At 33.6% G+C, this 26,498-nt stretch overlaps 1 protein-coding gene and 1 non-coding gene across 5 annotated transcripts in view; both read right to left on the reverse strand.

Annotated features, from left to right (window-relative positions):
- Positions 1-1,269: 1,269 nt before the first annotated feature.
- Positions 1,270-26,498, reverse strand: part of COP1 (COP1 E3 ubiquitin ligase) — a 218,309-nt gene continuing 193,080 nt past the window's right edge. For all 4 annotated transcript variants that reach the window (XM_031936930.1, XM_031936929.1, XM_031936932.1 and 1 more), the window contains 2 exons: positions 6,168-6,212; positions 1,270-3,140 (listed from right to left, as the gene is read on the reverse strand). In XM_031936930.1, the coding sequence (XP_031792790.1) occupies positions 3,123-3,140; positions 6,168-6,212 (63 nt within the window). In that variant the 3' untranslated portion in view covers positions 1,270-3,122. The remainder of the gene's footprint in view (positions 3,141-6,167; positions 6,213-26,498) is intronic.
- On the reverse strand, positions 15,451-15,587 carry LOC111720396. The gene has a single exon (XR_002770086.1).

Raw genomic sequence — 26,498 nt, forward strand, 5'->3', positions numbered from 1 at the left:
AACATGTCACTGAGATGTGTTCCAAAACTAATTGAGTGTTTTGTCTAAGTATCCTTTTGTCTATGACTTTTCCATGTTTTTTTTAACAGTGATTTCAGAGTTAGGTTTAAGAAATTTTTTCTGAAAATCTTAACTGGGGAACTGCAGAAAAATAGAAGACAGATTGGTTTTGGTCCTTGAGCTATAGTTTGCCCTTGGATTTTAGGGGGGAAAAAAAAGGGATGGGGGGTGGGGGGTGTAAACCATGAAATGTTCATAGTGTAGTATAGTGTTAAGACCACTTGGGCGTAACACTGAGCAACTTAGATAAGTGGTTATTAGAAAGAACAGTGCTGGCACATGCTAGATAGAGCAATGGATAGAGTAGCAACCTTGACATCAGAAGGACCCAAGTTCAAGTCTAGCTTTGGACACTTAACACTTATGAGCTGTGGCAAGTCACTTAATCCCAATTGCCTTCACACACAAAAAAAGTAGTGCTTTAAAATCAAAGGACCTAAAATGTCAATTCCTCTCTCTGGGCCTATCCTTTCTTCTTTGAATTGAGGGAGTTGGACTGGATCTCTTAAGATATTTTCCAGTTAACATATTGGCGTGAACCAAATCAGTTGCCCAAGACTTAAAACAGACATTTGAGTGAATTTCTTCATTTGTATTAAAAATAGACATCTACCTTATAAGAGTGCATGTGAGGAAGTGCTTCATGAATCTTAAATGGAAATTAGAAGGAACTTTGTAAGCTATTAAATCTGACAGCAACTTAAATAATTATCTTTTTCTAAGGCATCCCTCACAAAGCTTTCTCCAGCTTCATATGAATTTGACTTATTAAAAATAAAGTACCTCATACCAATAACCAACCAATGATATATTTTTGGAAATGATCTCGAAAACTTTCAAGCAACAGAGAACATTCTAAACTTTCAAGTATCTGTGAGATGTTTTCTTACGAGGATCCTTTTTCTTGAATTATCTATAGAGACTCCTTGTACAAAACACCCTTTGTTCTCATTAAAGTTATCCTTAAAATATTGACTAAATTGAAATCTGAACTGTGTGTAATAGCTTCCTGAAGAATACACAATCTTATGTCACATCGATGCTACACATAACATCAAGAGCTGCCCCTTCATATCTTACCATTGCTTAACACCAACTCACATTTAATGGATTGATTATATGTATAAATATATACTATTTTCCAGGTATAGATTTATACAAGTATTGTTTACACATATGTAAATATATGCATACATACATATATGTATATGTGTATTTCCCCCCCCATATATATATATTTCTCCAAAGGAAAATAAAGCAGTGAAGTTTAAGCCACATCTCTCCCCTTAAAATGATTTTTACTTGTTCAAAAAGCCCAAGAATCTCTCATCATAAAGAGAAAAGCTTCTTAAAACTATGGGCTATGACCCCATGTGAGTTTATGTAACTGAATGTGGGGGATTGTGCAATTATGGTTATCAGTTAATACTTGATTTGTATACCTATGTAAACAGGGTCACATATATTTCTCAGGAGAAAAGGGGTAATGAGTGGTAAAAGTTTAAGAAGCCCAGCTCTAGAATAGTCCCACAGTTTAAGTCAGTAGGACAAACACTATTCTTGCTATTACTAAGTTTAACCAAAAGCTATTAACTTCCACTTTCTTATTTTCATAATGACCTGCACCATGTCTGCCTACTACTGACTTAGGCAGAGATCCTAAAATCTTTAAATCTCTACTTTCAGGCACAATACCCTGGTCATTAATTGCTGGGAGTGGAGGGAATAATTCTTTAGGGCCTGCTTTGGTAGCTGACTAGACTGTTTTCAATCAGAGTGGAATCAGAAGTAATTGTAATGTTCTTCTAACTCTCAGGAACCTTTGTGATAGAATTATCTTGATTGATAGGGGTAGGGAAAAATAGTGTGATAGATACCCTGTCCTATCAATTTTTATGTGTCAGGCCATGGTCCAAATCAAATCTCAGGCCTGTCCTATGAACATAAAATGGGTAAGGTGAAATTTTGTGGAAGCAAAAGTCTTTTGGTGAAAATAGACATCGTGGTTTTAATCCTTGTCCCTTCTTTTTCATTTCCTGGTTGTGGGGATTCCATTTTTTTAAATGACTTGAAAACTATTTAAAAAATACTCAAAATACACTACCTAAGAGACTTAATGGCTCAGAGGTTTGGGTAATAGCATTTCCAATCTTTCTCCTTCAATCACGGCACAAATCTAGCCTACTCTGGAACTGAAAACCATGACAATCTGAGAGCTGTATTTCACATAAATTGAGTTGGATGGATGTCCAGGTGACATTAAGTAGACTTGAGAGGAGCCTAGGCATTGAGCTGTCTGGAAGCACACACTTTCCACCAGCCTATGAAGTGTTCCTGTAGGTCAGGATCTGAAAAACCTGACCAGGTGTAGGGAGAAAGCTGGGCTCACACACAGCTGCTGACAGTACATCTGTTCAAAGATTTACATGCCAGTTCAGGCCATGATGCTATTAACTTATCTCTTGTGAGCATTCAAATCATGAAAAAAAAACAAAAAACAAAACAACAACAACAACAAAAAACCTGTCACCTTTTCTTATCACATTTCTCTCTTAAATGAGTTCAAATCCCATCTATAACTGCTCATTTTCTATAACTGTCTTGTCCATGACTGAAACTAAAGACTCATTAGATCTCAGGTCTACAGTTCTTATAGTCTTTTCTTCATTAACTACAATGACAGGAACTTTCCTAATTTAGTTGTGGCTCAATAAAATATTATTCTTTTTTGTTATTTGTTTTTATTTAAAAGAATTTGTTTCCCTATCATAAAAATTAGACAACCACACCACCACCAGCAGCAGCAAAGTCCGTGGAGTTATGTTGATGGTGGAGAGTTTGCTGGGTGTTCCCAGTGTGTCAGAGGTTCTAAAGAGTCCGTAGATGGGGGAAAGGGATGGAAAAAAAAAGGGTGAGGGAGAAAAATTGAAAACAAAACAAAACAAAAAACCCATGATGGTTTTAGGGAGGGACATCATTTGAAGGTTTCCTTTCTTTTCTCTTGGTTAACTGCAGATATGGTTCAGCAGGACCCAGTCAGTCTTTTCTTGAGGGATGATCCTTCATACCAACTCGAGCACCTAATTTAAGAAAAAAAAAATATAAAATGGAATTTGAAGGTATAGCCTATAAAAAAGTGTAAACAAGAATACCAAAATAAAACCCAGGATTCCTTTTATTCATTTCCCTAAGGATAGTCTAAGGGCTCAACTGTTAGAGAGGTGGATGTTGAATCAGGAAGACTTGAATTTGGATCCTGCCACACACACAGAAATGATGGGTGACCAAGGGCAAGTCACGTAATTATATGACCTGACCCAGAGGGTTGTTATGAATACTGAAAGAAATAATAACTATAAAATGCTTTGCAAACCTTAAGGTATTATATAAAATATCCACCGTTATTATTGTTATTAGCCAATTTGAAAATGCTACACACTTTAAAGAGATTTAGCACTTTTCTTTTTAGAACAAAATGCATTATTTTGGGGGCTACAAATTCCAAAATAATGCAAATCATTTTCAAAAACTATAAGCTCATTTGATGATCTAGAAAAACATAAGAATGCATGTTTGTGAGTGGTAGGTGATTTTTTTTAATGCACTAATTCTTTCAAATTAATTTATTGTGATAGTTAAGGAGTCTAGAAAGTAAAGTACAACACATATCAGATAGTCAATGAAAAAATTTTTAGTAAGCACTTAATCTGTTCTGGGCACTGGGAATATAAAAAGAAGCAAAAGACAGCCCCTGTCTTTGAGTAGATCAGAGTCCAATGGGTGAGACAACATGTACATATAGAGTAAACCTGTTGATACTGAGCAATTATGAAAACATTTTCAGGTGTTCAGCAAGTAGGTTTTACATATTTATGTGTAAAAGAGATTTGTATATTGTATGACAATAGTAGTAGTAAAAATAATAGCGACTAATATGTACAGCATTTTAATTTATGTAGTTTTGTCATTTGGTGCAACCATACCAAAAGTAAAGTCTTTAGGATCTGTCCATCCATCACCCAGTCTTTCTGCTAGGAAACAGATCCAGAAGGAAGCACTGGCTAATTAGTAAGAGGAAGCACTAGGACATGGAGGTCATTTCTGACTCCAAGATCAGAGCTCCTTCCACTGTACCATGCCGGTTCTCATTAAATGTGCACTAGTCCTTTAAATCCACAAAATGGGGCATTCATCACAGAATATCACAGATATCTCAGGGCATTCCAGTATGCATTATTAGTATTTATTTGTTACTTATGTTTGTTCAATAAAAAACAAGGACCATAGGCATTAACATTTGGGATTTTGTAGATTTCTTTCATTGTTTACTTGGTGAAATGATGAAACATCAAGATTATTTGAGTTAAATCTGCCTCATTATACTTAGCTCTCTCTTGATGAAAGATTAACTTTCTTTCCATTGTTACCACAATTCTGTTTCAGTCACTTCTTTGTGGCATCAAAAATGTGATTTATTATCAAGAAGCTGTGACATTGTTATGCTGTGAAATCAATCAAGATCAATAGGTAGGAATGATCAGACAAAAGCAACAGACCTGGCTTGGAATGGAAAATAGAGACACAAGATATTGGCAAAATTGAGATTTTTAAAAAGTTAATCAAATATTCCACTTTTAGGTGCCAAATATTTAATTCTTCAATCTTTTTTCTTCAGCTGTTGTGGAGTCTGACTTGCCGAAGAGCCTTCATAATACTTTTTATATTACATTATATTTGGCTAAGCAAACTTTATATTTGGCTAAGCAAACTACTCAGCTGAGGCTGCTGAGTAGTAGATTCTAGGTACCGTCAGAAGGACTTGTTCATACATTACATAGTTCTGAAAGGCAGCAGGTGTAGCAGGTTTCAAGGTCAATAATTCCAACAGCCTCAAAGACATAATTTGTGGGAGAAGAACAAGATGCAGCTTCTTCAGTAGTGTGTGTGTGGTCTTATATTAAAAGAGGGAACAGAAATATCAGATGCCAAGAACCTTCTCTACCTGTTGGAGTATTAACAAATGTTGACCATTTTAAAAACCTGGCTTTTGTTTAAGCTACTTGCTGTTCTCCAATTAGATTTTCAAGCCAGTGGAGCAGTAGTTAGCTGAGTACAGGAAGATACCACTTGAGATAAATTAATTCAGGTAGCTAGCGCTCCGGCTCCCCTGCTTCTTGAGAATTTACTCACTTTTTCTATTGCATCGATAAGTTTGGTTTGGAGTTAAGTCTTGGGGTTACTAGTCAACATTATCTTCTCATTAACAAGGAATAAATTTGTTGGTCTTTGGAAAGGACATCCATAGAAAACACGAATGCTTAATGCCAAGTCACAGAAGAATCACTAGGTATTTTAGCAAAAACACCCATCTCAGTTTGCTTTCACATAAGCAAAGATTGCATGAAGGGAAAGCTAATGTGTCAGGTAAATTCATTTGTTATTTTAAAAAAAATTAGAAATAGTATTCTGAGAAATCTCATTGTTTATTTTTGGATTTCTAATTCCTATCAATTATAGTCAGCTGCATTAGAGAAAGTGCTACAGTTAACCAATGTCACAGTTACAAAATTAAGTGTGTGAAAATCTCTTGTGTCAGAAACTAAAATAATGGTATGTGTGTGGGGGAAGAGGTACTAAGGGATACTGAGGGACATTTAAGTTTTTGAATTCCAATAACAGCCATTATTTGATTAGGAAATGGGTTTTGTGGCAACAGAAGTATACAAATGAAAAACAGAGAAAATTCACAAAGAATAAAATACTACCACAATATCTGTGAAATGTCTATTTCCTAATACACTTTGGTCTCAATTCAATGTTGCAAAGGGGTTCTAGAGCAATTCTGATATTTAAAGCTGCTGGATAGTGCCAATATCTTCTCCAAGGGTGAAAATGAGCTGATTTCATCTTGTTCTCCACACTGTCCCCTTCTAAGCTGGGGTTAAGTCTGTGGCCATCATTTAAATTATAAGCATACAAGTGTCTGGACTGATCTCCCCTAATGGCTTATTCAAAGTGTATATAGATTTCCATGCCTGTTTTTTTACATTCTAAAAAAGAATCCGCATTTAAAATGTGAATGCAAGAGAAAAAAACAAACAACTTACCTTAATTGTCCCCTGACTGTTAGCAGCAATCAGCACATTGGACTCCTAGAAAAGAAGAAGAATTTTTAGTGTCTGACCAGAACATTTTATTAGAAGGCACTAAAACTTTCAGGATATCCACATTAAATTGAAATGGGAAAAGATCTGATCTAGCTAACTACCATGAATGACCTACTGCTTTTGGCAACTTTGTTCATTAGGTACAACTTATTAGAAGACTGTCTGAAATTCTAAATACCTGAAAGGCAGGTAAGCACTTCACAAAAACAAAGTAATTGCTGGATTCCATATATTCTTGATACTTTGGGGTTAACATACAGCCAACAGGATATTCTTCATCTGTGCATCTCCATCTTTGTCTGCTTTCAACTCTAAGAAACAAGATGCCCCTTATCTTTGTTCCCTCCTCATTTCGCTTTCTTGACTCCTTTAGTGTGCTGTCTCCTTTCATTAGTTTGTAAGGTACTTAAGACTGCCTTTCTTTTTTCTCTCTCTAGCACTTAGCACAGAGTCTGGCACACAGTAGGTACTTAATGTTTATTAAATTGAAAAGTTGACAAAAATGACATAAAAACAAAACTTTATTCTGAAATTCTTCTCTCAACCACTTAAGTGAATAGGGCTAAGCTTCTTTTTTGAGAATATCTCTATCAAAGATATAAGGAGATATGTCTGAATATTTCTCCAAATATGTAATGAAGAAATAAAATTAGACAAAAAAACTTCTATTACAGAGGACTAGAGATGATGAGTGCAAGATTATCACTGTTGAGTTTAAATGATTCTGTTAGCATTGTGCAAGACTGATAAATTTAGATGCTGTTGTAGTTCGGCAGGGTATCATTTTCAATAAACTCTGTCTCAGTAGGTTACTTTAACTGCTAAACAATAAAGAATGCCAGCAGGTAATTTTGGCTTGTCACTTTCCTTACTAGGGAACCTGCCCTTTTCCAGATATGCTCGTAGACATGCTAAACTAAAAGGGGTTTTATCCTCAATATGAAGAAAAAAACAGGAAAAGACAATTTGAAAATTATTATATAAGTTCTTACATAGATAGGATGTATGCATCTTTATAAGCAGGATAATTTGTTTGAAAAACCAACAACATTATATCTGCTTGTACTGTAACAAAGCTTGTGTGACTGGAAGAAGATGAACGCAAGTATATTTTGGATAATCCAGCAAACAATTATTAATTTTCATACATTAAAATCCAAAGGAGACTATGAAATAAAAAGTATTCTCACAGTATATACTATTTATTTCTACACAACACACACACACACACACACACACACACGTTCCTAAAAATCAGCCTAATTTTAATGATGATGGATAAAGTCTACAGAAAAACAGCAGCAACAACAACAAAAACAAAAGAACTTTGTAAGTCACTCAAGTTCCAGGATGGATTTCACTGCTTATCAAAAGAACTATTTAAATATTCTATGATGTTAACATGTTTTGTTAACATATATAGCTTTTTAAAAAGTTACACATTTACTAAACGGAAAGAATAAATGTTTGTTATTCCTGTCAAATGAAAGTTATATGAACAAAATGGTTACTTCTCATTTTTGTTGAAAGAAATGGAAAAACTACTGTTCCAAGATGTTAAAATGTTGCTTCTTTACAATTTTTACTTTTCTAAATGTCAACCTTTCAATAGTTAGTACTCATTAAAAAAAAAAAAAACATATTTAATCTTGATAATGAGATTAGGAAAAACCACTTCCTTTTTACAAGGGCACCTAAGCCTTCTGGGCCACCACCAATAATAGTTAGCATATTAGAAAAAAGTAATCTACTGAATAGCCTCTGTCATTAAGCAGAGAAAATACCTTCAAAAAATGCGCCACTACCATCATACTTCACTGTTTCTTCACATTGGGCAACCAAATATACATTGTTACTATGCATCTAGGCATCTTTCAAACTCATTTGTAATTGTATTCAAATATACCAGATCAAACAGAAACATTTACAAAGTTCAGGAATATTAAGAGTGCAAAAGATGATGTTGGGGGAGGGCGGAGAGGGAAAAGTATTCCTTTGCCACTAAAGATAGAAGAATAAATGGATCTAAACTTTAACACTCAGGAATTATAGTAAATGGTTAGAATGAGTTTTTAAAAGTGACAGGTTTCATTTCAAAAAGGGTGGATTTAAAATAAGTTCCTTTAAATCATTGAGTATGTGTTAAGTATTTATGATATTTGATGACTGAGAGAACCTTAAAGAAGTCAGTTAAAAAGCCATTTATTAAATGCTTACATTATGCCAAGCACTGAAGTGCTAGGGATAAAAAGAAAGGCATATTTTTTTAATTAGGGAGATGAAAGATATACTATAAAGAGGAATTGATTTCTGGAAAGACACTAGCACTGAGGCAAGACCAGGAAAAATTTCCTGCAGGATTTGAACTGAAGGAAGCCAGGTGCTAAAGGTGAAGAGGGAGAACACACTGAGGTAAGGGGCAGGGGATGGAGTGATTAATGAAAGTTTCCAAATCAGGAGATCAAGTGTCATTTCATATAGCTCACTTTACTTAGTAAGTAAAGTGAAGGAAGAATGGAAGAGGACAGATTGTGAAGGGTTGTTCTCATTTACCTCATGGCTATAGAATGAGTTTTTCCAAATAACTGCTTGCTTTTACATTAAATATTTTCCAAAAAAAAAAAAATCTTGTTAAAAGTAATACATATTTCCTTGATTTCTTTAACAGTATCATTTAATTGATTTAACCTGTTCTTGACAGTTCTGGGTCACAACTATGAGGATTAAACATTTGTAGTATGCTCTGATACTCTCAGCAGTCAGAGAGTATTTGCTCTCTAGTATAGGATTCTACAATATTCTGTTTCTTTTCTCACAGTCCGAAACTCTGCCCTTATATTCGAGGACATCTACATACATATTAATGTGCCCTCAAATATCTAAATTTGTATTATCTTTAGTGTTTAGTATACTACCTTACACAATAAGGATTTAAATGCTCTATTTATTATCATTATTATTATTGTTATCAATATGTATATAAAGTATTACTATCTATGTAATAACTAAGCATCAACATATCTACTCTACCACCTAGGTACCAAAATTTTCAGCAACTCCTTATTACCTCTAGCATTATATATATATAGAGAGAACTTGGCATTTAAAGCCTTCAACACCTATTCACCTTTCCAATTTTAGTTCATATTATGTTCTTTACTCAGGGGTCCTCAAACTTTTTAAATAGGGGGCCAGTTCACTGTCCCTCAGACTGTTGGAGGGCCGGACTATAATAAAAACAAAAACTTTGTTTTGTGGGCCTTTAAATAAAGAAACTTCATAGCCCTGGATGAGGGGGATAAACGTCCTCAGCTGCCCCATCTGGCCCGCAGCCGTAGTTTGAAGACCCCTGTCTTTATTACTTTCTACTCCAATCAAGTCTAGTAGCATTTCATTATACATGTCTTCCTTTCCTGCTTTTGCTTCTTTGTCTAGACTGCCCTCATCTTTTGGAATATACTGCTCACTTCTGCCCCCCAAGAGAATCACTACCTAGCTTTAATGCACAATTCAAGCATTATCTCTAGATCAAGTATTTCTTGGATTTTCACAAGAACTGCAGTCTCTCTTCTAGAGATTACTTTTTATTACTTCTTGTCCCAACCCAACAACACACAAAACTTACAATTTTTAAAAAACTGAAATAAGTTGGAATCAAAAAACAATTGGCCAATGAGTCAAACTTTGATCTCTGGAAAAATTCTAGAACACATCATTCAAATAATGGTTTATAAACAGCTAGAAAGGGAAATAATTACTAACAATTAGCATGATATTATTAAGAACAGAATATGATCATTGTCATTTGAGGGAGTTCCTACTTGGTTGACATGTGTCTAAGTGGAATTTGAAACTAGTTTTCCCTAACATCAAGTAAAAGATTTCTATCATTGTGCCATGTCATGACTTTATAAAAATAATACAATGTTAGAAGTCCTTTAAAAAAAAAAACCAGAATATGGTAAACTAAATTTCTTTTTTGGAGGTGGGGAAAGCTACACATATAGGTTAACTAAGTTTTAGTAAAGTACGACATTTGTCTGTCATAATGTCCCAGTAGATAAAACAATGAGATTTGCATTAAGTAAGAAGGCAATGAGAAGGACTAAAAACCTGCTGAATTACTGAACCTCAAGGACAGCCATTAACAATGCAATGTCAAGTTGACAGGAAGTCTCTAGTGGAGTGCCCCATGGATTGTTCTTTGCTCTGTGCTTTTTAATTAACCTTTTTATTACTGACTTGAATGAAGATATAGGTGGCATGCTTATCAAAGTAGAGATGGCACAAAATTAAGTGACATAACATGACAGGTGACTAAGGATACAAAAAGACTCTGACAGGCTGAAATTGATGAAGTAATTTGATGGGGGATATATATTTTTAAAAAGATTAATAAATCAATGTCATAAATGTAAGACAGAGGAGGCATTACTAGAAAGCAGTTTAGATGAAAATGTTTCTGTGACTTAGAAATGTGACTTTCTACCTTCCCCACACTAAAATGAGATCTCTTAGAAAGTGCTGTAGAAAGGATTTTTGGTCACATGTGGCATAGGCTGAGTTGATCTAGATGGCTTCTAGGGAAAGATAGCATTGTATAATAGCCAAAGTGGCCAAAGATTTGGAGTCAAATGATCCGAGTGCAAACCCTGGCTCCATGTAACTTACTGCTTTTGTAACAAGTCATACTTTTGGGGGTCTGTGCTCATTTGTAAAATAGGAGGACTGGACTATAATTCTTCCAAACTTAAAGATTCTATGGCTTGGTGATTCTGTGAATGGCTAAAGGAAAAAAAAAATTCCAGGCATGTGGATCACTGTATAGAATGGAAATGGAAGAATAGCACAAGTAAAAATTTTTCAAGTTGAATTTTATCACAGATTCCTAGTAGATGTGGCTACACTTTCTCCTGAAACAAAACTGTCACAACATTTTCCTTTTATGGTTTTTGTTGCATAAACAATGGGAAAGAGCCTTGAAAACTTTGCTGAGAAAAATCCTGATGTGTTTTCACTTTTGATTTTACCTTTCAAGCTAGGAAACACTAGAGGTGACATGGCAAATGCAAAATGTTCACATTTGTCCTCCGGAAGTACTACCAGCAGCTGAGGTATCCTGTGAAAATTAATAAGTGTTTCTGCCTTCAATACTGTTAATAGCATTGGATTTTCTCCTGACTATATCGACTACGTTTAAGTTGTACGTCTATTTTAGGTACTTGAACCAGTATCTAATGCAATGAAAATGTTAAATTAGTATATGCCATATAATTTCTATAAGTACTAAATCAGGTCCCTAGAGGGCACAGCTTACTTTGTGTATACTGCTCAATAATATATCTGGTATTACTATTCTTATAGAATTTCAGACTTTAACAGACTCTGTGGATATCCATGTTATTTAAACAGAAGAAAAGGAGGCTCAGGAAGTTTCTCTCTTAAATGGGAGACACAAGTAAAATCCCAACATTCCTCAAATGGAACAAACTACGCTTCAATTTATTCTCCATATAATTTTTCACTTTTTCAGACAAAAGAATTCTTATACTTATGAATCCTAATACCTCCTAGACTCACTGCCCAATAAGAATTATTTGCTTTTATTGTATGTGTGATTTCTAATATTAAAACTTGTTATCCAAACACTTTCCAGAATTAAAAAAAATCTTTATTTCTCCATAGAATTCATGAATAAACTTTAGATAGTGAAATCAAATTTGATTTTTGCTTCTGGATCCTTCAGGAGTAGTGGGCAGCTTCTTTGGCCCATTCAGTTTCTCAGTTACACACATGAACTGGGAAGTTGCCACTATTCCTCTGAGAGGGGCTGGGAAAATATGACTTTTGTATATATATATATATATATATATATATATATATATATCACTTCTTAATGAAATGAGCCAATTAAAACCACTTCTAAACTTCTTATTCCTTTCTCGTTACAATTATTCAAAATAACCTGCATCATTGTTTGGATTCAAGTAAAATGACATATAGGAAATATTCAACTATGCAGCCACAATAGTTCTCTAGCCATGCAGAATCACTTTATTTTTAAATCCACTGTATGGACTGAATCTCCTTAATATTGCTTCTATTATTCTTGGATTTCACAGTTTGACAAGTTTCAGTTTTATTTAGGTCAGATTCAGAAGATCTCTACCCTTTGATTGGAAGTTTTTTCACCATAACACATAAACCAATCTATTATTACACAGTTTGTGGTAGATACACATATGCATCTATACACTCCAAAAGGGAATGAAAATGTATTACAAGAAAGTTTACAGCCAAATTAGGTTTTTTCCCCTTCAAACATAAAACTTCATTTCCACATGTGGCCTTTTCTAATAGTTTTGAAGGATACTCTGTAAATATTTAAGAAGGATGACCAAATAGCAAAATGCAAACTTTTGATAACTGTCTTTGATGTTCTGGAAGCATTTTCATTTCCTATTAAAAAAGCAGCAGGTCACTTGTGGTAAGAAGCCAGGCAGTCAGAGCAATGAGGATATTAGGATATTAGGGTATTGTGGGGTATGGTGGCTGCAGCATCAGATTTGGAGTCAGGAAGCCCTGAATTCAAATTTGACCTAAGATACTCACAAACTGTGTCACCTTGGGCAAGTCACTTGCTTCTTTACCTCTGTTTCCTCATCTACAGAATGCAGATGATAATACTATTTACTTCTTCGAAGTTGTTACCTGTGTATGTTACATCTAAATCCATAGCTGCATATCACACTTTACCACTGGTTTTTGAAAAAGTCATTTAAGAGATTAACATTTAGAGGTGGTAGGAACTTAGCAATTATCTTCTACTGTGATTCTCTTTTGACAGAGGAGAAAACTGAGGCCCCTTTACAATGAATCAGAAAAAAAACAAAATACTGTTAAATAAAAAAAAAAAGGAAAATTGACATGCAAAGAAAAGTAAAATTCCTACTTACATCTTCAGGAAAATGAAGTTAATTTTTTATTAACTATTAAAATGTGCATGAGTAAAATAGTTTATGGTCTGGGAGATAAAACTCTTTTCAAAGAAACAATCTTGAGACAAATATGAGCAAGAATTCTCCTCTAGCTCCCTTAGAAATACACAGAAACACATAAAACTGGAGTTTTGTTTTTGCACATTGTGTTCTGTGAATATTACCATTATCCTTTAGGTCTAAACTTAGGACTAAGGCAAAAAAGGACATATGAAGACAGTAAATATATGAGTTTTCTCTGACCAGATCCTAGTATGTCATAGACTAGTTTTATTTAAATTAGGTGCTAAAAAAAAAAGTTTGATCACACAACTAATAAATAACAAAGTCTATATTCAAACCCAGTTCTCATTTCAAAGCCCAGTTCACACCTAAACTACACTCTCTCAGATCAAAATATCTTCTCTGAATGAGATAACAGAAGCATCCTAATTCAGTAACAATTCTGAGTACCATTCTTTCTTGCAATCAATCAATAAGCATTCATTACACTTTATGTGACTAGACATTGTGCTAAGTGCCGGGGAAATGCTAGAAAATGAACACTAAAAAGATCTTTTGTGGGTACCATTATCACACTAGAGAGACCACAATGCAATCTTATAAAAATGGAGATTCTTGCTGGACATGAAAATGAACTGTAAAATATATTTACTTCTTCACTAAGATTTAAAACAAGGTTTATTTCAGCCTTGCAAACATACACAAAATACTTATTAATACATCAAAATTTTCCATTGTATACTCTTTTCAATTAAAAAATTAAAAATAGATTGGAAAAATATTGAATCTACATTATTTTCTATGTTAAGTTGCTTCTCTTAGACAAGTGGGTTAGTTAATTCATGATTAAGCTAGTAAGTAAAATCCTCATATATAGTTTATATAAATCATTTAAGCAGTTGAAAAGAAAACCCAAACCATCAATACCATTAAGATTCATTCAAAATGGTTAGAAATCATGTACAATATAATTTGATAGATGTATTAATTTTTTGAATGAAACTCCCTAAAAAGAATATTTTATCCACAAATTATTTTTCAAATTAAACAACTGATTTTTTTTCTCTACTATGATGCCTTTATATTCCAACTCCAAAACAAATATATAATAGATAACACATTTTGGGGGTTACAACGTCCTAACTAGATCTACTCTGGAAAACAGGCGCACCAATATGAGGTCATTACTACAAAGAGTGAACAATATATAACAGCAGCAAGAGAATTCAGAGTAATAAATGAACCTAATCTACTTCCTATATATAATAATGTTCCCTGATGCCAAGGAAGTCTCATTACAGCTTTACTCCCATTCTTTGAACAATGCCCTAAAAAAAAAAAAAAAAATAAGTTTTCAAATTTACAAAAAATAAAACAAAACCACTCATCCTGCCACAAAATTTAATATTTAGTGGTAATTAGGAAACCTTAAACTACTGCAGAAAAAGCATTCTTAATCAGAAAAAGCATAAAGAACTAAGATTACATTAAAAAATATCTGTAAGCCAGAATTTACTTTTTTTTTTTTTTTTTTTTTTTTGGGCAAATAAGTATTTACCATAGTAAGCTGTTAAATCAATAAAAGCCCAAAGGAAGAGAACTTCACAATTTCTACATACAGTCTTTCTGGATATAAATTTTATTTTACTTTAAAATATTTTTATTGATATATTTCATTTGTAGAAAACAAACTCTTCACCTAACCCTCAAGCGACCTTCCCCAAACAAATGTATTACCTAAAAAAGTAAGCAAAACCATAATAGTGATTATGAATGGTTTTTAATATATCACTCAATACATATATAGTTTAGTGATTAAAAGAAAGGATGTTATTTGAGATCAACATCATTATATGTTCATTTTATAGCACAAAATCAGATGGCCACCAAAGTAGTTGAAATGGGCATAAACGTAACCTCTCCAAGTAGCTTTTCTTTCTTTGTAGTCCAGTATTTTACTTCTTGAACTTGTTCTACTCATAACCCTTTAATTTGAGATTCTTACACGATTCTGGTTATATAGGTCTATAAAGTACATATACAAATCTAATATTTACTGATCATAAAGTATAATTTTGTGATCCCCACATTCAGTTACACAATTACATATAGGGTTATGATTCACAGTTTAAGAAACTTTATTCTAGTACACCTGGCTGGATAAAGTACATAGTAACCCAAGAAGGAAAAAAAAAAATTATTTCATGCAGGAGGTTGGAAGGATTGTGTGGAGGGGAACGATCAAGCTTAGCCAGCTGCCCTAAGCCAGACAGAGACCTCCACTTTTTTATAGGAAGGCTGCATACTATAGACAAAAAGTATTTCATTGTCTACATGGGTGGTCCCTGCAGCTTCCATTTCTGGTGTGCTTCGTTATTAAAAGGCTTTTTGTCATATTGCCTTTTCTATTTTAGTATTCTGAGCACCTCAAGTTCTTATTTAAACAGATTTTTAATGCATTCAAACAAGGTGAGGAAAAAAAGGAATTCAGGTAATAGAAAAAAATCATTAAAATAGCATGCAGATACAAAAGCAAAACCATTTTTAGTCAGAGAGGAAAGGTTATAAAAAATGTGTATGAGAGAAAACGTTAGATACATACAAACATGAAACAAAAACCTCAGTTGTTTTATTCCCATTTTGTTCCATTCAGTAGGGAAATATTTTTGAAATTCAAAAAGAAAAAAAATGGCAGAAACACTTTGTTTTATGAGATTGATGTGGCATCCAACACATCCCACGATGTCTCTGAATTTGCAATAGTATAATAAGCTGGGGGCAATGACTGTATGCTAGTATTTTAAATCAAAGAGCTTCTGAATCTTCATGCAATATTGTCTTTTACCATGATTTTATATCCCTAGAGAACTACATCATAGACTAGTAGTTTGTCCTGTTTTGGTCAGCGAGCCAAAAGACATGAATTACTCATGGAACATATTCTCAGTTTTAAAAGGTCTTTGGGATAACTGAAAGGCAACTTCACAGACATTGGCTTTAGACCAAATTTTTATGCTATATACCATGATAAGTTAAAAAATGGATTCACAGCCTTAAAATTAAGTCATGCTATATAAATTAATTGGTAAAGAATCAGGCATGGTATTTTCATAGCTCTAGCTATAGGATGATTCTTAATCAAATAAAGGATAGAAAATATCACAAAAGGTAAAAGTTAATTTTAATTATACAAAAATGAAATACTTTTGCATTAACAAAATAAATACACAAGTAATCCTTTAGTTAAAGACTCTTTACATGAAATATCTCACATAAGAGAACTCTCAATTATGATTCATCCTTATTTGGTCTGTTCCATTGATCTACTTTTTTTACTTTTAAACTAGTACCAAAGAGTTTTTATGATATTATTGTTTTAAAGAGTAATTTCAGATGTAAAGAACTTTTTTTTAAATTTCATATGAATTGTATGTGTTTTTTACATATAGTTAACTCCCCTAATAAAGATGTAAGCTTCCTGCAGTGAAATGGTCCTACCAGTTTTAAAAGCAATTTAGAATTATGCTTAAAAAAGTAATGTTGATGTTCTTTAACTCAGAGAATCTAGGCATATACTCTAAAAAAGGCAAAGACAGAAAGATTTCATATCCAATAATGTTTGCTATACTATGACATATATGTTCCCAAAAATACTATGCTAAGCAAAATCACTCAATAAAAACCACAGAGTTTATGGGGTAAATGAAATCAGAGATGCAATGCTCAAAAATTTTGTCAATAGTACATAAAAAATAAAGATACCTAATAAAAATGGTAGCACAGTTTTTAATACGTGTTGTATACATGTATATTTGTATATTTTCAATGATTAAGGAATACATAAATATTAAAAGAAGTAGCAGCTGGTCTTCAATCTGGGGCTGCTGCTTGGCCTGAGGCTTGAACTTCACGAACAATTTCGACAAGATCACAACTCCCATGGCAGAAGGAGGCAGGAGTGAAGATGGTATGGATTGAATGGATCAAGCTTTTTCACTTACTGTGTCAAAAGATTTAAAATAAATGTGGCACTTTACACTGGAAAAGGGCTAAGGTTTGTTTGTGGGAGTGGGCACCACAAAGGGTTGCAACTTCAGTAAGGTGCTTCAATTTTCTGCATTTTTTTTTTAAGTGGAAGAAATAAAAAACAAGAAAACCTTAAATTCGCATTATGATCAAAATGTTCCTTAACATATATTAATTACACTGGAACAAATTTGTGTATTTTTGAAAGATATTATAGTAGAAGAGACTATATATGAAAATATTCATAAAGGCTTTTTTTTTTTGGGAGTAGCAAAGAACTGGTAACACACACACACACACACGGTACCCAAATGTAAATGTTGAGTATTTCTACAATAAGAAACCACCACTACAAAGAATCTTGAGAAACATGAACAGACTTTTATGAATGGATGCAAAGTGGAGCAGTCCAAGAAAACACCCCACACGATGAGTATACAACAGTATAAATGGAAGAACAAAATCAAGCCATATTATTTTAATGACCAAGGTTGGACCAGAGAAGAAATGAGAAAATGATCTCTCTTCCTCTTTTCTGTAAATGTGGACAATTACAGGTCAAAAACACTGCAGAGACTTAAGACTAGGTGATGTGTCACTTAGGTTTGCCACACCTTTTTTTTCCTTTCTTTTTTATTTTGTTACAAGAGATGGTCACTGGGTTAGCATGTGTAAGGGCTAGAACATTAGGCTGAACTCAGGAGAACCCTAGTTCAGATCTGCCCTCAGACACTTACTAGATGTCTAACCCTGAGCAAGCCATTTAACATCTTTGTATCTCAGTTTCCTAAATTTTCTGTAAAATGAAGACATAGTTCCTACTTCTTAGGGGTATTATAATGATCAGATCAAATGAGATAAACACTTAGCCCAGTATTTGGCACAGAGAAAATACTATGTAAAGTTAGCTATAATTATTAGATATTTGGAAATGAGGGAAACGTAAGAGATGTGTGCTTAAAAATACCCACTTTATTGAAAGAATGCAACCTTGAAGGCAGGAATTGTTGGGCTTTTGTTTTTATACTCCCAGTATTCAATAGAGTAACTGATACATAGCATATACTTAATACATGCGTGTTTGATTAAGTGGAAAAAAAAAAAAAACAGACTGATAACAAAAGCTACATGAAACACAAGTCTATGGAGAAAAAAAAAAACAATAAGCAAACATAAACTCTATAAAATTTATTTTTGATGTAGTGGGTATTATTTCCATGACTTTTGGAATCCAATTTGTTGGAATTCTTTAATGAATTAGATGTTGAAGTGGGAGATTTTCAACACTTATTTAATAATCTTTGTAGTTACAGTGACAAGTCAAGACCTTTTGGTGGAAATAGCCAAATAAGGCTCAAACCTTGAAATTGCTATCTGAAACTGGATTTGGCAGGAGGGTACAGAGATGTACAACCAGATTTAAGGAGAAGGAATGAAAATTTTCACAATGTGTTTAGTGGCATTTTACAAAATCTAAAGTCACTTTATTAGTTTAAGGATGTAAAAATACTGTACATAATAAGTTTGTTTATAAAATTACATTTAAATTGAATATATTAAATTTAAAAATAGACCAAAGACTCCTGACACTGGAAATCTAATAGGCTCTATAACTGGCATACATAATCAAGATATCTAGGAAGGAGTTCTGGGGATCCAAGTGAAGCAAATCATGTGAAAAGAAGGCTCTGGCCTGCTGGGACATCTCTCTCTTCCTTATTATTTATCTGTCTTTTTCCTTCTTGTCTCACTTCAAAACAGTCAACCAAGAAATAAAATATATAGATATAGCATCATTTAGCAGCATGCAGTCACATACCAGAAAAACTTAGGGCTCCTGCTTCTTGCAAGTGAGTCTATACTTTATTGGATTCAACAAAAACCAAAGCAGAAAATGTGTGTGTTGAGACAAAAAAAGTTCAGAACTGAAGGAGCCCAAAAAAAAAAAAAAAAAGTCTACCCAAGTAGACTTTATCCAAGTAATAATGGGAAATTTGAACTCATAGATTGTTTTTAATTTTGTTACTTAAAAACTTCTGAATAAGCTTCTTTTTTTAACCATCTCTTGATTTTTGACATGATGAGAAAGCACAACATTTGAGAAAGCTTTCCTTAAGAAACAATTTTCTAATAATCAAAGCTATTGAAACAGAATGTTCCAAATCCTGAGAAACAGTGAGCTTCTTGTCGTTGATGGTGGTATTCAAGAAAAGACTGTTAAAGAGACACCTTTATTTAAAAAAAGCAGTGTGAGTTAGATGCCTTGTAACATCTAACTCTTAAAGCCTATATTTTTATTCTAAGTAATCTTTAAGACATTAAACCATTTTATAAATAAAATGTACTGGAAAATCAATTGTGCACAAGACCAAACTACTTAAACCACACTTAGTAAAATAAATATATTAATTTAAGCTTTTTTCACAGAATGTCCTTAGTAATGTTCCATTTTCTTCAAATATCTACAGGAAGAGTTGTTGACTTTTATAGTAAATTGCCAAAGTAAGAAGAATATGACCTAAGATAATGCTGCATCACTATTTTAGAATGGGAATAAAGTTCAAAAGTGCTCAGAAAATTTTAACATTCATCTATTTGAAGAAGTGACATTAGTTTTTAATGGTTTAATATGGCAACACATGCCTTGTGGATAATATAATTCTTGTTTCTTTTTCCTAAACGCTATATCAGGGGTCCTCAAACTACGGCCCACTGCCAGATGTGGCAGCTGAGGACGATTATCCCCCTCACCCAGGGCTATGAAGTTTCATGTGAGGGACAGTGAAGTGGCCCCCTATTTTAAAAGTTTCAGGAACCTTGCTCTATATAGTTTAAACACTGGCTGCTGGCTAAATTTCTTAATGGAAGCTTTATTAAGAATCAAATCTCAAGTAGATTAATTCATTACTAAACCTTTTCAAAGACTAAATTACTGCTTGTAACAGAAGATTATTTTTGCCACCAGATCCAACAATTACATTTATTATACAGAAGGAAGAAAAGTATAGAGAGAGGAGGTATGAGAAAGGGCTAAGGTACTAGGAGTAGACTTAAGAGAAATAAAACCCACCAGAAATAGCTGAAAATGTTTTTTAAATTTTTCTATGATGCACAATACAATCTGAATATTTGTCACCATTTCTAAAGTGAAAAAGTTAAAAGTATGAAATGAATATTTGCTGCTAAAACATTTCAAATATGAAGCAGCAGTTTCTCTGTTGGAGAATAATAAATAGGAAGAAGCACATCTAAGATGATTAAAATGACTACTAACAAAATGTTCTCATGCTCATGCAGGAATATTAATATAATTGCACAGAAGTATCAAAACTTATAGTCCTAGTGTCTTTATAAAATGACACTTGTAACACTAGTTTAAGCCCTCATTACCTCTCTCCTAAACTACTCCAATAGGTTAAATGATCCCCTCAACAAGTTTATTTGCAATCCAAACCTAATAAAGCTTATAGTTCAATAAACTTGGAAAATGAAGGTCACTTAGGTATCATGATGTGGCACCAGACACAGGCTTTATTTAGGACTCAATGTCAATGTATAAAACTTACAAATTTAATACACAAATACTTAAATTTATAATTTATGAATTTCTAAGTGTTTAACAATCTTGTTTTATACTTGTTCAACTTCTCCCCTGTATTCCTTCGTCCAAAAGACTGATGCCAAGAACACAAAAATAACTTTTTGACTAAAAACATTTTTTCCCTTGTTTTATAAGAGAGGATAAACAAATCTAAAGTCATTGCAAAATGTAGGAGTCTGGTTTAATTAAAAAATTTCAAAGTGCACTGTTATTTATAGTAAATGTCTTGCATATTAAAGTATGCTTTTACACCAAATTTTCTAAGATAGGCCCTTCTGTCTTTCTCATCAGAATACTAATCATATAATATAAAGAAGCTTATAAAATAATTATGTGCAATGTTGAACAATTTCCCCACAATCAACAAGTATTTATGAAAATAGAAACCATATTGTTACAAAGTTTCCACCTTTTTATACTTATGAAAATTTTGCTTCACGGTCCTCTTAGATTATTCCCTGTCTTCACTAACGCTTGTGCATATAAATCTAATAATAGATATGCTCAAATCAAGACAGATTGAAACAAAATATGAAATAAAAAAATCATTAATACTACTTCCAATCAAAGACAACATTATGGCAATAGGCTCTTTCCACACAGGTTATGAAAATATTAGATATGAGAGGAAAAAAAGGAGGCCATATGTGCCCATCAGTTTGGTCAAACCATATAGTGGACATGACCTGGATAAAAGACAAGCATAATTCATTGAGACGAAAGTTTAAGAACCAAAAGAAGGTAATGTCACAAAAACCTGAGAATCTCTTTTTGTATCCCTCAGTGCTTGATATGTGGTAAGCACTTAAAATTTTTTTTCATTTGCTTAATTTCATTCATTATCATTTCGTTTGGGAATGAACTTCACAAATTCAAGGCACAGTGGTCTGTCACACTGAGCAGCAGGCAAGCTGGCATCAGCCCACTTCTGTATCATGAATAGGAAACTAAGTTAAAAAACTAAACTGCATTCAAATTCAAAGTTTGGATAACTGTGCAAAATCACTGCTTAGATAATAATGAAAAGGTTCTGACTTTCCATGGAAGATTATCTATTGGTACCAGTAAATAGAAGATGGCAGGAATTCTTGTGGACAGAAAATGTTCCTACCATTTTCATACTGAGTGCCCCAAGCTTGTCATCTGCTTTAGTTCCCTGGATATGTATCTCAAAATGGATAAAGCATTAACTGACTTTGTTTCCCTGGCTAACTTCCTAGACAGACAACACTGTCATTTCTTTACCAAGATTCCTAGCAAAATAGACACATAGCAAAAATTCTCATTTCATTGTATTACTGTGGAGGACATAGAGGAATGAGCTCTGCATGTTGGGTCAGTAGACTTAAACATGAGTCTTATTTATTATGTATGGGACCTTAAGTACATCACCATCTAAGTGGGCTTCACTTACCTCAATTGTAAAATGAAAGCATGAGACTCAAGGTATCTCTAACATCTCTTTCAACGCTATAATTTCCATAAAGGCAATGAATCACACATCTAACAATGTTTTGAAAATAGATGATAAAATATATGTCTAAAATACCCCCATCCAAACCCAAAAACATTAGTCTGGCTTTTCTTGCATCAATAAGCATTTAAATGTTTTCTATGTGCCAGACAACCTCTCCTATCCTTAAAGAACCTTCACTTGACCCTACCATCCCAGAGAGCAATAGACACTTCTTTTCCCCTTCTCAGTACATGTCTGAAAAAAGCTGTCTATAGTCACTGTTTCCAATGCCTCTCTTCTCCCTGGATTCTAAATTCTCTGCAAATTGGTAGCTGACCTTTTCATTCAACTGAAACTGTTCTCACCAGCTATCAATGATCTCTTGATGGAAAAGTCCAATGGTCTTTTCTCAACCTGTTTCATTTTCTTCAACTTTAACTCCTATCCATGTACTCCATGATCAGTAATACTGGCTTTCTTGTAGTTTTTAGCACATGACAATATAGCTTGTGACCCCTAATAATTGACACACTCATTGCCAGAGCTAGCTCACTGTTTGGGAGTCTCTAAAGAAAAGTGTGGGAGAGAAAAAAATATTAGAATGATTATCAAACTGAAGGTCTACAGAGCCATTGTGACAACATCACTATTGTGTATCTGTGAAACCTAGAAAGGAAATTGAACTGCTTCCATTTAAATTGTCTTAGGAATATTCTGAAGACACTCTGGCAAGATAAAATACCAAACACTGTGTGGTCATTTTTCAAACTAAATTGCCAAGCATTAAAATCTAGTGCAGAGAGCACAACTCCCTTGGGTTAGCCACATTGTTTAGATGCCAAATTTATACCTGTCAAAAAGACTTTTTTATAAAGAACTCACAGAGGGCAAGCACTCACAAGGTGGTCAGAAAAAGTGATACAAAGGTTTCTCTTAAGAACTTTAGAATCGATTTTTTGACAGCATGGCATGCCCTCATCAGAGAAGGTGCTGTGCTCTATGAGTAAAGTAGAACTGCAATACCTCAAAAAAAAAAAAAAAAAAATTCAAGATGTTCAAAGTTAGAGAATCCACTCCAAATGCTGATATGGAATATTTGTGCAGAACACATGGTAGAACATTTTGAGATCTTAATAGTCTGATCAGCCATAGTCAAACACATTGTAATATTTGATCCTAGTGTAAAGAGAGCTACTCGAATCCATTGAGTGTGTGTGTGTTTCTGGAGAGAATAGTGGGTGGTGATATAGTCAGACCTGAGTTCTTTAAAAAAAAAAAATAATTTTGGCAGCCAAGTAGAGAATGGATTGGAATGGGGAAATATTTCAGGAAGGGAAAGCAACCAGAAATCTAACACTAAAATTTATGCAAAAAGTGATGATAGTAAAAACAAAGATCATTGCTGCATTAGAAACAGAAGAAAGGATTTTAAGTAAGACATGCTACGCTGACAGGTTTGGCAAGTGCTGTGGTATATAAAGGAAATGTGAAAGGAACTAAAAATGACACTGAGGCCACAAGTATGGTGATATCCTTCACAATAACAAGTTCAGAAAGGAGGTAAGTTTGGGGGGAAAAGATAATTTCCATTTTGGACATGCTATTTTTGAGATACTTCCCAGATATCCAGTTTACAACGTCTAATAGAAAGCTAATAACCTAAGAGGGGAGTTTAGGAGAAAGACCAGAATCAGACATATAGGAATCTGGAAATCATACTTGAATCCATGGGAAGTGATGAAATCACTGAGAGATTAGAAAAAGAGAAAAAGGCCAAGAACAAAGAATATGTCCATAGTTAATGGAGGAAACCCAGTAAGATTATCTAAGGACTGAAAAAAAAGGCCACAAGATTTGGCAAGTAAGAGATCAGAGTTAATTTTGGAGAGAGCAGTTTTAGTTGAATAATCATGTAGTCCCTGCAATATAAGTTTGGAATCCAGTGAAAGAAAGTTTGGAATCAAGTTCACTTGTGAAGGAGAGATTTAGTAAGACAGCTCATAGTAATGGTAGGATCTATATTTGGTGTGTGAATGTGTATATGTATGTGGGTGTGGGTGCTTATTTTGTTTTGTTTTTAGGGATGGGAGACACACAATATTTGTAGACATCTAGGATGATACTGGGAGGAATCTAGGATCAGAGAGAGAGGAGTAATAAAGAAAATATGTCAAAGAAATAGGAGGGAATGTGATCCTGGGCACATATGGAAGACATAAGAATAAAGACCATCGCTGCTGCTGCTTCTTTTCTTTTTTTGGCTGAGGCAATTGGGATTAAGTGACTTACCCAGGCTCACACAGCTAGGAAGTGTTAAGTATCTGAGGCCACATTTGAACTCAGGTCCTCCTGACTTCAGGGCTGGTTCTCTATCCACTGCACCACCTAGCTACTCCCATTTCTTTAGAGATTGAAAAAAAGGAGTTGTTTATGGGCAATGATACCAGGAAAATGTAATATATAGAGAACGTTAGTCTTGAGAAGAATAAATTCAACTTTATTTCTGGTGAAATGTGAGGAAAAGGGGTTGCATATAAAGTTTAAGGAAAAAGAGAAAGTTTATAAAAGTCCTTGTAAGGAAGAAAGGGAATTAAGAACATAATGATTCACTTTCTAAAGTACTCTGTTGAGATTAGCTAATACATCTGTAATAGACTCAGATACCTCTTAAGTTCTATTCAATACAGTAGCCTATGAGTAGGAATAAAGGAGATGGATGGTGGGAGTATGACAAGACTGAAGTTTGGCAAGACAAATAGCACAACAGGACAAAGCAGTAAGGGATTTGATATTTATGAAAGGTGAAAAAGTATAGTATTGATTATAAACAGAAGATTTCAAACCTGTAAAATGTGTTGTGCTTCACATATTTAGTCATTTTTTTCCTTTATATGAATTACAAAGTACTAGACCTTGTGTTATTCATTTACTAAAAATTTACTAAAATTTTTGGTTCAATATTTTAGTTTAATTCAATTTAATACAATGTAACTATACAGAAATTCAAACACTATATGCAATGAAGAACTATTTTAGATATATATATATGTATGCCACCTCCCTTTACCACTATTGATATAGTTTTAAAAAACTTTAATAAAATTAGAAGTGAATTATAAGTATACAAATAAGCAAAAAGACAAAAGAATCCTTATTTGTTGATGACACAATATGGTTTCAAAGAGACTTGAGACAAAAAATACAAAAGTATTTCATCTTTTAAAATGTATGAAGACCGAGAATATTTGGCCATCTAATTTATCTAAGTGTATAACTGGATGAAAATGTAACAAGAATGATTTACTACTGGAAAACTGTCCAGAGAGATCTACTGATCAGAGTAACTATCCATTTTATTTTCCTAATATTTCATTAGGAGAGGGGAGAAGCTGTGAATATAAAATGAGAGCTTATCTGAAGACTCTAATTGTTATTACAGACTATATGTGGGTGAATCTGCATCAATGCTTTTATTTCACCTGTAGGTGAAATTATCTATTCAAAAACTCACTTCAATGTTGTTAAAAAAAAAAAGGGGGGGGGGGGAAGCAATCTTTTTTTTTTTTCCATCTCATTTGAGCACTAGAAAATGTTAAGTGATTAGAACAGAAGCACTTAATTAGAGGGACAAGACAGAAGCATATGTTATTAATGCATAATGCCAACTTACGTGTCTATTGCTTTGTGTTACTTGTGGCAGGTAGCAATAGTCTCTCAATATGTGCTGACTGTGGAATGATAACAGAAGTTAAGTCTGGAAATAGTGCTGTCATTGCAAAAGTAGAAAGACCGCTTATGGAAGACTTCATAAAAAGCACAGAGGATTTAAAATACTGTCTTCTTATAGGAGAGAAATGTCTTTATAAGTATGTGCTTCCTATTCTCTATCACTGCTCTCTTTTAGTCATTATAAGTTGGAAAGAGTCATTATTGACATGTCAGTTCAAGTCATCTACTTGGGAAAGATTCTAGAAACAATTAACTAAAAAAAAAAACAGTATTGAGAAAGCTTTAAAGAATTTTTTTTTTTTTTTGGGCAAATTACACTTTTAAAATTTTGAGAGCCAAATTTCCTCTTCTCTCTTCCCTATCGTCCCCACTCTCTGAGAAGGCAAGCAATTTGACTATGTCATGCAAAACGTATGTACATATTATTCATTACCTCCTCCTCCCTTTCCCCAAAATTA

Source organism: Sarcophilus harrisii, chromosome 4, assembly GCF_902635505.1.
Source record: "Sarcophilus harrisii chromosome 4, mSarHar1.11, whole genome shotgun sequence".
Taxonomy (NCBI): Eukaryota; Metazoa; Chordata; class Mammalia; order Dasyuromorphia; family Dasyuridae; genus Sarcophilus; species Sarcophilus harrisii.